This window comes from Anoplolepis gracilipes, chromosome 14 (assembly GCF_047496725.1).
Source record: "Anoplolepis gracilipes chromosome 14, ASM4749672v1, whole genome shotgun sequence".
Lineage (NCBI taxonomy): Eukaryota > Metazoa > Arthropoda > Insecta > Hymenoptera > Formicidae > Anoplolepis > Anoplolepis gracilipes.
The window spans coordinates 8,733,197-8,751,594 of record NC_132983.1 but is presented as its reverse complement, the minus strand read 5'-3'; the positions used below and the strand labels follow the sequence as shown (position 1 = coordinate 8,751,594).

The following is an 18,398-nucleotide window of genomic DNA, read 5'->3' as shown; positions in this document are numbered from 1 at the left end:
TTTGTACAGGCTTTTAAAGATTAAAAAGTTCTTTTATGATTTTAAATTTAATTTTTTCTGGTATAAATATGTACAAAGAACTATTCTCTTACGAAGAAATATTTCTTGCCAAATGTTTGTGCATTGTCGTCTAAACTTGTCAAAATTATATCTTTCTTTATTATTTACCCTTTCTAACTTGACATTTTCTATTTATATTTAATTTAAATGAATTTAAATTTAAACGTCGAAGGATCTTATAGTAAGTCATAGCGATACGAGAGAAAAAATTTAATCCCTTTTTACTATAAAATTTAGTCCATAATTACGCATGTATTATTCGATAGATTTACATCACGCAATCACTAACACAAGATTTTGCTTAAACTTATGTAAAAGTAAATTGTAACAATTATTACACTTTACCATTATTAATAATTTAATTATAATAACGGATTTTATACTGAATAAAAATTTTATTGGCTTGTATTCAGTACATTTAAATACGTAAAAATTTTTTTATTTTATTCTAACTGTATGTTTGTATGTATTCTACATCAAGACGAGGTATTCTTCAGTTTTTTGTGGCGAACAAAGTTTATTTTCTTTTTATTGTTTCTCAGATAATTGATTGAACTGAGAACGATACATATTTGTTCTCATAATTAATAAAGATCGCGATTGTGTATTTTTCGGACAAGTGTTAAAACTGAAAAAATTATTTTATTATAATCAACTATAAGTTCTCAGACTCGCTTTGTGTAAGCAGGTCACGTTACTAATTAAAATTTAATTTATTAAAGGATACATCGTTCTGACAAATTAAACTCATTCATATACTTTTTATATGAGTGTGATAATAACAAAATGCTAAAAATATATAATAATTATTTATATTTTTAATTTAAAAAAATAAATATATTATACATATACATATCCGATATATTACAATAAATTAGTCACTATTTTTAAAATATTCTTTATGTTGAAAGTATGTATGTTTAAAATTTTAACTTTTTCTATAAAACTTATGTATATTTGATTTTATATTTTTAGATTGTATTTCATCAATTTAAAAAAAAAATTGATTATTTAAAATTTTTTTGTCATCCTTCTACATCCTCAACTAATATAATAACACACATATTACTACCTTTATGGCCTTTTATGATATATATATAATATTTTTAATTTGATAAAAATTATGAAAGAGAATAAATAGAAAAAGATCAAAGAATTTGTGAGAGATGTAATGAATAAATCAGGAAATCCGCTGAAGTGACCGATGCAGTAGAGGAGAAGCGCTTTCTCTCTCTTCGATAGAAAATCCGATTAAAATCGTACTCATGCATGCTTGTGCAATGCTCGCTACATCCGCGAGCACATATCCGTATACGCAATAAAACATTGTGCCGCGAGCGTATTTAATACGCAATCTGTGTGAGTACATGTATGAATGTTCAGTATTAGACGAGGCAATTTGTTCATAAATTATGAAATTTTTCTTTTAACAAATTTAATGTCTTTGACTCTGATGTAACGGTATCTTTTTAAATATTAATTGCATTGCGTTTTACTAAACTAAATAACTTTATGTTTCTAATTAAAAACATCGTGAAATTTCTCATTCTTATTTATATGCAAATTTGATAATGAAATTAATCCAAAGCTTTGGTAATCTATTTAGACTATAAAGTATTTAGATGATTCAGACTATAGACTATTTAGACTATATTTAGACCATACATAGTCTAAATAAGCTGCGTTCCACTAAGCAATCACTACACTCACGAGCATTTATGTGTGCTGTCTTTGTTTAACTTTTGGTTAGGTCGGAAGACGGACATAATGCTCGTGAATGTCGTGATTGTTTAATAGAACGTAGCCATAGTCTATAGTCCAAATTGGCTAAATACTTTATAGTCTAAATATTTGGACTATATAAATAGTCTAAATCGTCTAAATACTTTATAGTTTAAATAGAACACCAAAGTTTTGATTAATTTTATATTATCTTTTATTTAGATTATAGTAGATCAAGAAGTAAATTCGAAATATTTACAAGATTGAGTAATGATTTCCTTATTTTTGTTCCTTGCCAATTATTCACATATAAAATTTAATTTTATATTATTCAGCGTATTGTATCCTTCATCTTTTCAATTATAACGAATCACAAAATTTCGAAAAAAATAAAGAAAAGTTTAATTATAATATTTAATAATAATATATATGCGAAGATAATATTTGTCGATATTATTACTTTTATATGTAATTCAGAGTATGATCTTAAACTATGTTATCTAATAATTAATTCAAATGATATTGCAAAAATTATGTTGTAAGAGACCTTGAACTGTGCAACAATTTCTGTTGAAACAATTTACAAAAAAAAGAGATCTACATACATACAAATTATACATATAAATTATACATACAAATTATTATTTATTATTATGACGAAATGAGAGATCGATAAATATTAGCATACTTGATGAAGAGCCATTCACTTATACAATAAGAGTAACTCATAAAAACTGTCCTAGAATAAGAAACGTAGTTTGCTTTACGTAAGAGCATCATTAAATCAATAAAAAAAATTATTTCACTCTTGCTTTCAGTACAGATTACGATCATCGATGTACATAATAGAATAATTAACAACGTCGCACTTATATTCATTAAAAAATGTACATATTACTTCATTAATAATTAATAATTGTGAGTACTAAAATACAAATAACATCCAATATCTAATGACATTAAATACTAACAATATTATTTTCGAAATTTATGTTGATATTTTTCGAAAAAAGAAATCGAAAGAAATGTTGTGTGTGTAACATTAAAATAACATTTACAACCAAGTAAATAGAATAAGTATCGAGAAAATAGATTTTTTATCACGCATTATATATCATTCACTAAAAGCGAATGGTGCACGACTAGGCGTGGTCCATGCAAACTCTTACGATCCATTTTTTTTCTTCTCATGTCCTCTCACTCTCATGTATACATGCATACATGTCTTGCGTTGTATCTGTTACACCGATTTAATAGATATAAGCATAATAGATATATAGCTCGGTATGCAATAACATATAGCTTGGTAGGCAAACTCTTGATATAAAGCTTGAAAATGGAAACATAAAAATTACAATCATAATTAATATGATGATAATAAGAATATGAGATTACAAAGTAAGCAATAAATACTAAAACAATATTTATATCGAGTACTAATACTTAATATACTTGATATTTTTGTGTCATAAAATTAAATTATTATGTGTTTTAAACTGTAATCGATATTTTTTTAAATTTTTTTAAATATTTTTTTAATTTTTAAATTTTTATCAAATTTTTTATAGTATAAAATAGAATGTGAAAAACACAAACTACATGTACCGGATCATTATCATTTGAACTTTAACTGCATTAAAATCAGTGTTTTTTGTTATGTATATAAAATTATCTAGATAATGGTTTAGATCAAGCAATTCTCTTATCTCATCTTTATCTACATAATAATAGGATGTATTATTTACAAATAAAAAATGCAAAAAAAATTATTTACCTGCTTTAACTTATTTAAGATAATGGCTGCACTCACAATCAGTTAGTAAACGCTTTATTCTTTAATATGTTTTACATTTCATTCCAACGGAAAACTAATTATAAGATCCAATCATTAAAAAATTATTAAGCATTTATTAAATACTAAATTCTGCTGAATTATAATAGTTATATATAACGTTTATATATGTATAACAATTATAATGTTTTCATTTTTTCCTTAATTTTTTTAAAGCAATGCTATCATATAATATAATTTCATCTATTATCTAGATAAACTTGAAATAAATCATCTTTACCTTATCTGACAATGAGATAAAATTTTACATGTCTTATCTTTATTTAGATGATTTAAACATTGACTTATATATGCATTAGAATTGACAGGTAATAATAATAATTGATAAGGAATAATAATAATTAATACACAGAATTTAATTAAACAAAGAAATCAATATTGATATTATATGTAATAAATATGAAAAGTATACGTGATAAAAAGTATGCATATTAAAAATTAAAAAAAAAACTTCTTTTTAGATTTTAGTATGTTATCGAATTCTTTCTTTAATACAATGAATATTCATCTTATTCAATTAAAATGTGTTAGATAGTGGCAAGTTTGTAAAATTTGATGTATAATAGTTTCCTTAAATCTGATCTTAGTAAGTTTTTTATTTCGAAAGCATATTAATTATAAGTGCTCAATATAAAATCATATTGTATATAATAATTCATACGAATTAAAAAGTTAGTTCGCAAATTACAATTTTCCATTGTTAAATATTATTGTATTTAATATCTATACTCATCCAAGTGACAGTTTTTAATTGTATCCTCACATTATGTATTAATTTTAATTATATGCATAAGAATAATGGAAAATTATCTCAAAAATTATCTCATCATGTTTTTACAATTTTTTAAACATATTTAATAAAAACTATATATGTGAGTGTATATGTATAAGCGAGCTTCGAAATGTTAGAAGAAAAAAAAATTTCACGATTTTACATTTTATTAATAATTTCAACAATATAATCAATATACATGTGAGTCTATATTTATTTTAAACTTCTATTATTATCGAAGTTATTTCTAATATTATAAAAAAATATATAAATTTGCGTTTATGACATTTGACAGAGCCTACTGATAAGAGATACATAGGGATGAATGCTTTTGCATATCAAAACGCTTACCAACCTTCACAGTGAAAGAGTTGGCGAAAGCGTCCAAGATCTGACAAATTATTATAGATAAATGCAAAACAAGTAACTTGAAACGGAATATTCAAACACGATTGAAAAAGAAAGATGAATGACTCAACATAGAATAACAAATTATAATAATATATATTTCTAGTTTCTCTTTTATACGATTATTCGTACTTTCATTTTTGCTATATACCGAACATATAAATTATAATTAATCACTAAAATAAATGTCACAATTTTACAAGATAAATTGGAACTTATTTTATATACAAAATGTGTCAGAAAAATTTGATTTTTGTTTAAAAAAAATTACAGTATTGATCGTTATTTGCTTTAACTCGTTAATATTTATTCAACTACTCGGATAATTTTATCACAAGTTAAAATTCTAAAGAAATAAATTTCAATTGAAAATTTAGATTAATGATAATATTTTATTATTCAAATATTATTCGTTTTTTATTAAAATATAACAAAATATTCTATATATAACTGACCAACGATACGCAACATATGCATTTTAATTTAATGAAAAAGAAGTATTGTTATCTTGAATTATTCATACGATGCGAACATTTTCTTTTTCATCGTTATACAAGTAATTATCGTAAAGAACTGTTTCCTTTGTCGATCTCTAATTGTCGAGCACTATACACTGCATGCAACTTTAACTATATATAGATTTAGTTGAATAATGCGCATCGACCCGTTCTGCTAGGTCGACAGCCTTCGTGGAAAAAAAAAGAAAAAAAAGAAAATCAGCGCGTTGCAATGTCGTAAATGCTGATATTAAGTACATATACGCATCCTTGACATAAAATAAAATACGTATAAAACGGATCTTACTGCTTTTCATGTATATCTTAAATATTTAATTGCCCCCCCTCCCCCCCTCTCTCTCTCTCTCTCTCGTAATTATATTATTAATTTCTCTTTATCTTTGTATTATACAGCATTATTTCTTCTAATACAAAGTGGTGAAAAGCTTACGTACATTTCAAAATATCTCATCAGCCATATCTTTTTTAATTTTAGATTGCATATGCACGAATAATTTTCTCTCTGCATCTTCTGAATAATTTTGATTTAAAAAAATATTTTGATTAGCATAATAATCTGTTATTACATGATTCTGATGCACTTATTTCAAATATTCAAATATATAAAAGAAAAATAACTGTAATTATTTTTTATATCTATGTTATTATATTTTTTATAAAGTGTACCTGATTAGTCTGTTCACGAGATGCTTCAATAACAGTGAAAACCATCAGCAATGTCACTACCAAGCATAACGTAAACGATCTTGCCATTCTGAAAAATATTAAAATATCTTTTTTAGTAAAATGACTAAAGAATCAATTGAAATAAACACATATACTTTAAAGTTACGATGCCTATTTAATGTATTTTTAATAAAAAAGAATTGAAAAAAGACTTATAACTTTGACAATAGGAATTACATTTATCTCGTAAATATTATCACTATATTATTATATTTGCAACTTATATATATGTATATATATATATATATATATATACATATATATATATATATACATACATATTATATATTTGTGAACTTTTAAATTTCAATAAAACTTAGAATTTACATTAAACCCTAAAATTTAGCAGACCGCTTTAAAAATCTAAAAAACAGTTTTTACTTTCGACTTTTACTAGTCAATATTGATAAATATTAGAATCGGAAGACTTAATTAGTAAAAGTAAAAATCGTTTTAATACGTAAAAAACAAAGAAGTAGAAAAAATGGTAAATTAAATATGTTTATTTCTGTTTCTGACTTACACAAAATTAAATAAAGTGAGTGATATTGAAAAAAATAAAAAGTAATAGGAAAGCTTTTTATCTCAAAAATTATAAAAATTATCTTTTATAATAAATCTTATTAATATAATAATATTCTCATTAAAATAATAAAAAGAAAATATTCTAATACTTTAGCTCACACATTCATTAATCCTTTATGTTTCTTTATTTTTATTAGAGTGATTTAATAAATCTTTATGTCCAAAATATTTGGCATTTTATAATAAGATATATACGTTTTTAACATACATATACATTCGTTACATATGTATATGCGCGCGCGCGCGAGTGTGAAAACATTACTAACTAAGAAAGTTTAACATTTCAAAGTTTCTTTATTCTCACTGCAGTCATGTTGAATTATGTCAGAAGTGAAAAATCATATAAACGTTCCTTTTTTTAAATACATATATTAAAATAAATAAATTTTTTAGATCAATCATGCTTGCTAATATGAATTAGTAAACTACAAAAACTTTTCTTTGTTATCCTGTATTAATAAATGATTGAGTAAGTATTAACAAAAGGGAACCTAACCAACACCAGTGATTTTGACTTTAATATACAGGGTGTGCCATTTTAAATAACCTAGGCAAATATCTCGAACCATATGAGAAATAGGTACGGACGTTTCAAACAAAAGTTGTTTCACTCAAAGGGGGAAAAAGATAGTTTGACCTTGAAATGTGCCAAGGTCATATAAAGAATAACTTTGTTTTCAACTTTTTTTTAATGGAACCACCCTAATTTTTTATATAAATTAATTCCCCTCGAAATATTTACGTAAAAACACAAATAGTGTTTTTTTTATCTAGAAGAAGTTATCTAGATAATCATTTACATGAAACAATTATCTTATTACAATATATATATATATATATACAATGTGTTCCATTTTAAATAACGATCTCAAATATTTCCCGAATAATATGTTTTACAGAAAAATGTTTCAGACAAAATTTTATGGTTTCGAGGCGGCCATAAGATGGTACCATTGGTTTGAAGAGTTATTTGAAGGTTACACGAACGTTTAATTTTTTAAATGGGACACCGTATATATTATTGCATATTCTTGTATAGCTTACTTCAAAAGCTTTCCAAAACACACTATAATAAAATATTTTTTCATTAAATACTTTTCAAATTATAAAGCTTAAAAATTGCAATATTTTGACATAAAATACAAAATATTTCGTAAAATATTCATTTTTCGCTTATTTTACCCTAATACTTTTATGCACAGAATAACGAGACGAATTAATTAGTGTAAAGAAAACACATAGTTATCTTTAAGGAAAAATCTGAATTTACAACTAGCAGTTACACATTTTTACTTTAACATAATTATGTGTTTTAATTACGCCAATTGATTTGTCTCAATATTTTGTGCATAAAAGTATTAGGGTAAGATAATCAAAAAATGAATATTTTACGAGATATCTTGTATTTTATGTCAAAATATTGCAACTTTGAAGCCTTATAACTCGAAAAGTACTTCATGATAAAACATTTGATTATAGTGTTTTGGAAAGCTCTCGAGATAAGCTACAAGAATATGCAATAATATGTAGGTTGTTCCATTTAAAAAAATCGACGTGACTTTCACATGACCTTCAAATGAAAATGTCAAACCAATGGTACCATCTTATGGCCTTCTCAAAACCCTATAACTTTTGTTCAAAACATTTTCTCAGAAAATGCTTTCCTGCCGAAATATTACAGTGGCTACGTTAAAATGGGTCACCCTGTATATACATATATATATAATTTTTTAAGACAACTATGTATTTTCTTTATACCAATTTATTCCTCTCATTATTCTGTGCACAAAAGTATTCAAATAAGATAATTGAAAACTGACCATTTTATGAGATATTTCATAGTTTACGTAAAATTATGTCAAATTGAAATATAAAGTATCTCTAAACTATTCAATTTTTGGCCATCATACTTTTATCATTTTTTATGCACAATATTGTGAGAAATAGGTTTAAAATAAAAAACCAGGATGTTCTTATTAAAAAAAAAAAAAAAACAAAGCTGGCCTCCAGCTATGACCTTAGCACATACACTCAAAATCAAATTAATAGTTCCATCTTTTTTCCTGTTTAAGCTAAACAACTGTTATCTGAACCATCTTTCATATTTTTCGAGATATTTAGCTAGGTCATTTAAAATGTAAAATACACACCTTGTATATTTTCAAGTTTATAACTCTGAGTAAAAACTCTAAAAGATTTTAACTGTTGCTCGTTATTTATTAGAAAATTATTAACAAATATAGTTTTATGCAAAGTAAGATTTAAACATAAACTAACAATGAAAAATTCGATATTGAAACAAAATCGAGATATTGAAACACTATTTATATGAGTATCATTATCTAATACATGATTTTAAACCTCCTTATATAAAGATTTGTTTATTTTGTTTAATTAATATTCAATATAAATTGTGTCTAATATTCAAATTTTTTTTAATAATTTATTTTCAAATATTACATTGACTTTCATTTCTTAATAATTTTTTAATATATAACAAATTAAATATTTTAGAAGTTATTCAAGTTGATTTTGACAACATATCAGGATGAATGTCATCGAAATTTGGATTCTCTTTTGTCAATATTTGTTAATAATTTATCAATAATTGTATAACTTATTTGCAGTTGTTCTATACTTTTGGCAAAAGTGGATTTTACGACAATTAAACAAAATTTACAACTGTTTATTAATTCATGAATGAAAAAGAGAGTTTCCGATATAATATTTTTATTAATCCATATTATTGAACACAAATGATTGCGTTATAAAAAAAATTATTTATTTCGATATATTTTGTAAGAGACAGATTCATGATTTCTCTGATATAATTCAATATCAATAAGGACCAGAAGCCTTAAGAGATCTCAATTTTTTTGGATAAAGTTGAATAAAAACAATTTTATTTTCCAAGCATACACACACACACGTGCGCACGCACGTAGTATCTTGCCACTAAGATCTATACAGCAAAATAACAAGACACACTCCATGTTCTGTGGATAATAAAATAACTTTAATATAAAATAAAACTGATTAAAATTGATACAATTTTGATGTACGTTTTTCCAATATCATAAAAATATTAAGGATCGACAAAAGTGACGAGCAAATTCCAGCATTACTGTCACTAACATTGAGAACTCTCATTCATTGTATTAGTGTATGTCTATACACGCACAAACATCATTGCATTTCCAGAGAGACAAAGTTGACGTTATTATCTTTTCAGCCCTATCTGACTTCGCTATAAAATTATAGTGCTTTGAAAAGCTCTTAAGATCAGCTACAAGAATATGCAATAAAAAATAGGGGACTCCGTTTAAAAAAATTTAAGGTGACCTTGCTCTGACCTTGGCGACGCCATTCAAGGTCAAACTGATAACATCAATAAATATTAGATCGTTTTAAAGCCGACAACTTTTATCTGAAACACTTTTCTGTAAACACTTCTATTTTTCGAGGTTTTTAAGGCTCCTGACTTTGTTGGGATATCCTGTATATTATGCACAGATTAGACAAACCTACGTCATTTGTACTACTCAAATTTATTTTTATTCTTTGTTAGTTTGTGTCGACAACATTATTCAATTTCGGAGTAAATGAACGACACTACTGTTCTCGGCACAAATATTCTAGTTTAATATAAAACTGCATGTAGTAATTTTAATAAAAAAATTATATTTACTTTATTACATCACGAGCAAAACTTATTTATTAATTTACATAATTGGTCTATGAACATAAATTTCTACGTTAAGTTAAAAGAATACAAAGCATAAAATATAAATTCAATTTAACTAACATTTTACTTTTTTAACTTTAAAATATTATTATAAATATATATTGTAATATCTTGACTGGAAAAAATAGAAAAAATTTATTAAAATTTTACGCGTAAAAAAAAAGATAAAGAAAGAAATCAATATTAAAAAATAGATAAACGTTATACTATTACATTTGTATAGATTGTATTATTTTAAATTGTAACATTTAGCGATTTATTTATTTCATTCAATTCGACAATAACGCATGCGAGATATTAATAGTTTATTATCTTATCTATATCTGTTAGAGTTATAGATAACAACATTTCACATTATGAGTTATGCAATAATTTTACAAAGAAAAATATTTGTAGATAATAATGTTGTTAAAGAAAGAGATCAAGTGTGATTGCACTTCTACACGCGTCGATAGAAAGTAAATTTTTTTCACGCAATATGCGAACTGCAATACTGGATTAACTGTAATACTGAATTGGTTTTGCTTATTCTGTAATGCAAAGAACACAACTAAACTATATTTTTTAATGTTTATATATTTGTATGCATAAGTGGCTAATAAGATACCACAAATGTGCGAAAAATGTCTAAGGAATATTATAAAATGTTTTGAGTTATAGGAATTTGGAATTATATTTTGAGAATTATAGAATTATACTTTAATTTAAAATTATAATAATAGAATTTTAGATTTAAACATTTAATTAATAAGATGTAGAACTACAACAGTTTAATTTAAAAATTATTTTCATAACGTTGTGTGACTTGTAACATACAGTTGTATCATAATTTGTATCATAAATTGTATCTAATATCATAATTGATATTATATCTATATTATATAATTATTTATACATATAATATACATATAAGAATTAAGTCTATATAACATGACATATAAAAAACAATTCAATTATACTTATTTTTTATGACATATGTATTAAAATTGTGAAGTAATAATTAAGCAATTTTAAAACCTAGATTTATACCAATCATATTATTGATAAAAATAAAATATTAATAAATAAAATACTATTAATTGAATACGATAAAATAGTATAAATTCGACGGAAATGAAAAATTTTTAACAATTATTATGATTACACGGGTGCCCGAGTTTTACGTAAGAAACGGAGGTCGTACAGCTGGCGATTCGTGCACGTGAAAGTGGTTTACCGAGTTGTATCGGCCACTTGAGGAATGGTCAGTCAATTCTGAGCCTAGTCTGTTAATCCTGCAAACCACGTTTGCAATCCACAAATATCAACCACGATGTACAGCGACAAATTATACAAGTGACACATTAACAATGACAAATTGTTCTAACAAATCATAATGACATATTATTATAAATTCAAAACAAAATTTCATATATAAATCTTTCAGTTATCATCTCAGTTTTGTGTAATCAATTATATAGATATTATCAATTACAAATATAGTTTACTTGCGAAAGTTTGGTCATACGGTATATTTTAAAGACAAACAATATTGATTCAGCAACGCTTACCTTGCAGTTGTGTCTAATCCTAATGTTTCATTTCAAGTCACCACGGCACAATTCACCACGGCAATCCGCAATACTTTCTCCACTAACGGGTTAAAGCAAAAAAACTTTAGTCGGCAAAATAAATAAATCACAATATATGTTTTTACATAAGAACGACGCGGGAGAAAGGTAAACACTTTTTTAATAGAGATTTCAAAGATAAAAAAATTTGCGAACAAAATTCGTGATAAGAAATTTAAAAAATCAGATCGCAGGATGCGTGCAGAAACGATGACGAAAAAATGATTAGGTAAGATTGCAATGCATTTTCGAATGCGCCGATTTTTCGCGCGTACGGAAGTCGCGTTCGGACGATAATCGCTAGAACGCTCCGAGACAAATGCAAGTCCGCTCGAACGTCCACCGTCTCAAAAATCTCGATTGCCAACGTTCGGGAGAAAAAAAAGACTCATTCGATCAGATTTTCCCTTTCGCCCGAATGTGCTGGTGGAACCACCACCACGCGATCACCACCATCACCACCGCCACTACTATTACCATCACCATCAACCTTGCTATGGCCATTGATGTCGTTACTATCGCCAATATGAAAAACAAACGAAGATTGGACGACGAAGATCAGAACGACGCGACGATCGAAGCTATTCTACGGTAGCAAACAGACGATGATTCTTTGTGATAATAATTTCTATTCAAGATCATTTGTTTTATTTTACTCCGCAGACTTGACGTTAAATTTGTTCGCTTCAGATTCAATTTATTTTACGATATTGTTGCTTAATGTTCGTTATTCTTATTAGATTAATTAACATGAGCATATCGGGTCTTTTTATTCGCTTTCTGAATATCAATATCTAATTATGGATCTTTTACAACTAGTCTCTGATTAATATTAGTATAAATAAAATCAATATAAGTAATTAAGAATAGAAAATTAAGATTCTGAATCAATACTTAATAAAAAAATCGAAATTGGTTTTCTGTGCATAAAGTAAATTTGTTTCTGCTTCATTCAGAAAGTATCTTAGATCATTTTTTAAAATAAAATATAAATTTCTAAGTGCAAAGATTTATCATGGAATAGTTTCAATCTAGTATGAAATAAAAGAAAAAAGTCTGCAACTACAAATTAAAGAGAAAGGATTCTAGTATAAGACCAGATATACTAAGAAGAAAACAGGAGATATTTTCTCTATGAATCAATTCAAATCATTCGTCAGTTTCTAAACATAAAACTTAATTAATACATTAATTTAAAATTTGACTATTTTTTACACAAATATTCAAACTCCTTTTATAAGAGAAAGATTAATTAAAGTGATTATTTAATATATAATATGCAAATTATTATTTTTGACGTGATAATAAATTACAATTATTTTTTTTACAATAAATGATTATACAAGCTTGCAAAATTAAGAGTGTTAAAGTTTGAGAATTATAGGTAAAATTTTTTAATTTTATGCGCTGAATACGAATCTAGCAAAAATTGTCTATCATGTCAAGTTCTGGAGATAAATAGAGTAAAACTATCCAAAAATGTTGGCGGTTTTGGCTATATTCATAAAAATATTGTAGAAGAAGCAAATTCTTTCCTATATGTTGATCGAATGGCTTTATAATACTATTCTTCCTCTTCAAAATCAATTTTTATTTGCCAACGTGCGTTTTTCTCTTAAATATATCAGTTAGAAGTTGCGAACTTTTGAAAGCATAAGAGACAGAATAATACAGAACATATTCAGTACAAAAAAAGTATAGAATATATCAAATCAAATATTGTGATATGTATATGTATAAATATATTAGGTCACCAATATTCTGTTATGTAAAATCGCACGTTGGCAAATAAAAATTAATCTTGAAGAAGAAGGATACTATATAAAGCCGTTTTCAAAATATAAAAAATAACTTGCTTTCTCTGTAATACTTTCAATTATAAATATAGCCAAAATCATTTTTGACTATTTTATCTCATTTATTTCATCTGACAATAAATAATAAACAATTTTTAAGATCAGATTCATATTAAGCACACAAAATTACGTAGGAAACTAACTCTAAATCTCCAACAACGAAACCTCACAAATCTGTGTTATTTATACAATAAATGACTGATTTAATAGAATTTTTGTATATACGGACGCATAAAATCAATATCTTATAAATTTAATAAATCTCAAAATTTAAAGCAGACAATAAACAATAATATTGAAATCTGACAATAAGATATCAGATAGTAAAATACAAAATTTTCGAGACGACATGCCTTTAAGAACGAAGAATTATATAATTAAAAAAAAGGTTTCTGATATCACAATTCAATTTCTAATATTAATCCAATTGAATTTTAATTCCCTGATTTGTCTTTTTTTCAATCTACAATTTCTTTAATAAATTTTATGCAACAAAATTTTCAATTATTTTGTACAATATTTGTTTTTTGGCACTATTATTAATTATATATAGCTGTCGAAAACTTTTTTTTTATTTTTATTCGTATAATTAAAGTAAATAATAGGTAAATAATTGTATAAATTTGTAATATAATTGTGACTACATGTTTACGGATTAGTTTTTTAACATGAAGCTCTTATTTATGTTAATGTTAATGTGTAGCCTGAATACTTAATCTATATAAATATACATACATACATATTCGTGCACAACAAACAATTTTAGTACATACAAGTAAGTCACACAATATTGATCTCTATCTCTCAACTCTATATATTATATATGTAAAATATACATATAATAAAATATTAGGTATACTTATACATATATTGAAATATTTATTTTATGATCATACAAAAATATTATTTATCAACTTATTATGAAGAAAGAGAGAGAGAGAGAGAGAGAGAGAGAGACAGAGAGAGAGAGAGAGAGAGAGAGAGAGAGAGAGGGAGAGAGAGAGAGCGAAAGAATTCTTGGAAATATATAAACTGCATATTTAAGGTAAAACATCGCATAACATAAAAAATTAAAAATTAATAATTGAAATGCACAATATATTTAAATATATTTTAAATGTTTATTAGGTCATTGTAAAAAGAATTAAGTAATTAGGCAAACACAATTGAGCAAAGAATAAGCTTTAGAATAATATTTAATACAAATCAATATTATTATTTTGTTTTGTGTAATTAATAATAAGAAATATCGAATAGAATAAAATCGTCTGTATTTTAATATCAATCTTATACCTTTAAACATATATTAGACATAAGATTAAGTCAATATATATATTATATACATATATATATATATATATATATATGTATATATGTACATATGTATATTATAAAATATATATGAATTATTTTTAATAAACTCATAGCATTTGTAAAAAGTTGCATATAATAAATAACTAATTATATGATTAAGATATTCAGATAGCGAGATAATTCGAAACAAGCAATGTCAAAACAATAGCTCCTGAAATACACTAATAGTGAATATGATTTTAATAAAAATATTCAGAGATATGTTATCAAGTATTTTGAAATGTCTAGATTTACAAATAATTAGCAAAGCAACATAAAATACTCATAATTTGCTCATTAGATATTTATAGAAGAATACAATAGAATATTACTTTTTAACTTTAAAATATTATTCTAAAATATTTTTTAATATCTAAATATAATATAAAATATTCAAAATTATTTATTATTTTTCACTGAAATAACTCTTTTTTAATGTTATTTTACATAACATTATTACAAATAAGATATTTTTTCTTGTTTTTTTATTTTTTGTCTAATTATATGTATAATTATAAAATAATACACTAATTGTAATTTCTCTTTTATAAAATATAACCATATTTTTCCGAAAGGAAATATATTGTATCTGTACAAAAATTCTTATATAAAAAATATGACACGTGTTGTTCAGAGTTAGTTATATGATGGTATTTCAGTTATGATATTGCAGTTTTTATTGAATTAAAATATTTAATATATATTTTATAAATATATTTTTTAACATTGGGAATATTATTGGGATCATCTATTCGATCCTATAACATTAAGGAAAAGAAATTTTAACCTGTGCTTGTGTTGCACTTTTTGCAAGTAAAATAAAAAATTGATTAACATAAAACATTTTTTAAAGAAAAAGAGGACGAAATATAGAAAGTACAACTTTGTTCAAGAAAGAAAGATGAACAAACCTGATTATATTGCATGTGCATATTCAATTAAGTAAATAAGTATGTACAATTAATCTACAAGCAATTGTACAGTCAAGACAATTATACGATGAAAAACGTACGTGTACGTGTATGATAAAAAATCGTAAGCACATCATGGCATCTTGCTTTCTCCTTGACATCGATATCGAGAAACAGATTATAGAGTCGATAATGCACTATCATCGATATTGTACTGAAAGTCGGTTAAAATATGGAGAAAATGATACGCGCAATCCAATTACTTTCACGATACGACCTGTTTGTGCTAAAATTGAATGTTAATAACATACGTTGAAATAAAATATACCCCATTCTTCGAAATCGCGATATCAAAAAAAGTGAAAAGTCAAACGATTTCTCAATGCTTTAGTTTTTTTATTAGCAATTCTTATCATATTTTTTAGAACATATTTATAAAATAATTTATTTAGAATTAAAATATTTTTAATAGAAAGAATAAATACACAAGGAGTATCCAATAATAATCATATTATCTCTCTTATGCAGGTAGTATCGGATTAAATTGAGTAGAAAAGTTCTCTACCGTTTTGCAATAATTAATCACAAATTAATTAAAAAATACAAGTACAAAAACAATTAGGCAATAAAGAGCGGACACGGATGTAAGATGTGAAATAATTTCAACAATTCTTCAATCTATAATTTATTAGTAATAATTCAAACGGACTCCTTTCGAGCCTTCATCAGTGATTTAAAAACTATAAAGTGATAGAAAACATATAAGGTAACATAAATAAGATAAAATACTATAAACTGATAACTTATTAATATACCTACATATATATTAAGATGCAAATTACGTACTCATCACGGATCTCCACAACCCGTCTAATATGAAGAAGCCTCCTAAATGGTACATACATAACGTAAAGAGAGATGCACTACCAAACAAAACGCATTTAAAACTATCAATTAGTTAAAATGTAAATTAATAAAACAGAGGCAACTCACTCAGAAAGAGAAGAATAGAAGAGATAGGACGAACACCTAAAATATGATAGATGGATTTTAACCGCTAATTGGAATAAACTATGTCATGAGAACAAATAGTAACATATTTAATTCCAATAGTCGAAAACATGAATGAAAACAATATCATATCTTTGTTAGATAAACTATTAATAATTGGTAAATATACTTTATTCTCAATTTAACGATATCGCTCTAGAGATTTAAAGCGTGTTTTTGGCGTTTTATGTGAATCATTTCCGATATCAATCTTTTCCCCAAGAACGGTTCCTTATCCAAGATTTCAACATCATACCAATTAAAATCATGATTTAGAAATCTATAATTGGCGATGACAGATGTATAATTCTTTTTATGTTCTTTGATTCTAGTTTTTATAATAAACGTCCTGTTTGTCCTACATAGGAAGCGTCACAATTTTTACAAATTAATTTTGTATACTATATTATTTTGCACATTCTTTTGTAAGTTGTCCTTCCTTACTTTTATATATCTGCGTAAATTATGCGTTAATTAAAAAAAAATCGACCAATTCGCGCGGCGAAAAAAATGCCATTACTACGCGGTCGCTAGAAAGCACAGAAACTGTGACGAAAGTCCATCATTACGTATGTATGTACATTGTCGTTGTCATTTGTAGAGCGCTTTTTCCCAAATTTTGACGTGTGTTTAACAATCACATAAAGGTCCCAGCAATAAAAAAACTTAAACAATAAAACTTAAAACGTAAGGAAAGTAACATTAAAACGTTATCAGCGCTGAAAATTTCGTATGAATAAAACGATCTTACGTCTTAAGTTTAACTGCTTTAAGTTTTTTGTGTTGGGATCTTTAACAGTGGAAACAGTAACAAGCGCGGAACAGTGAACTATCCTCGTGCTAATACTCACGTGAATTGGTTTTTTTAACTAATTTCTCATTAATTACAATTGCAAAATGGTACAGGACTCTTTTCTACTCAATTTACCTCAATTTATCTACACATGAGAAATAGTACACGGTTATTATTAGACACCCTGTACATACAATATATTGCATATACGTGCGTGCGTGTATCCTAATAAAGTATATACGTACTATATGTTACATTGTAGATGAGTTACTGTATAATATTTTCTGGAAATAAATCTAACTTAAATAAATATATCAAATATATATAAATGCAATTTTTTCATTATATTTATTATATATATATATATATATATATATATATATATATATATATATATATACAGGGTGTGGCAGTAACTCCGTCCACCTGAAATATCT

At 25.4% G+C, this 18,398-nt stretch overlaps 1 protein-coding gene across 4 annotated transcripts in view; it reads right to left on the bottom strand.

Moving 5' to 3' along the window:
- The window catches only part of LOC140673215 (uncharacterized), a 50,511-nt gene extending 38,145 nt beyond the window's left edge, over positions 1–12,366 (bottom strand). For all 4 annotated transcript variants that reach the window (XM_072905969.1, XM_072905972.1, XM_072905970.1 and 1 more), the window contains exons 1-2: positions 11,939–12,366; positions 5,999–6,086 (exon numbers count right to left, since the gene is read on the bottom strand). In XM_072905969.1, the coding sequence (XP_072762070.1) occupies positions 5,999–6,085 (87 nt within the window). In that variant the 5' untranslated portion in view covers position 6,086; positions 11,939–12,366. The remainder of the gene's footprint in view (positions 1–5,998; positions 6,087–11,938) is intronic.
- Positions 12,367–18,398: the final 6,032 nt, after the last annotated feature.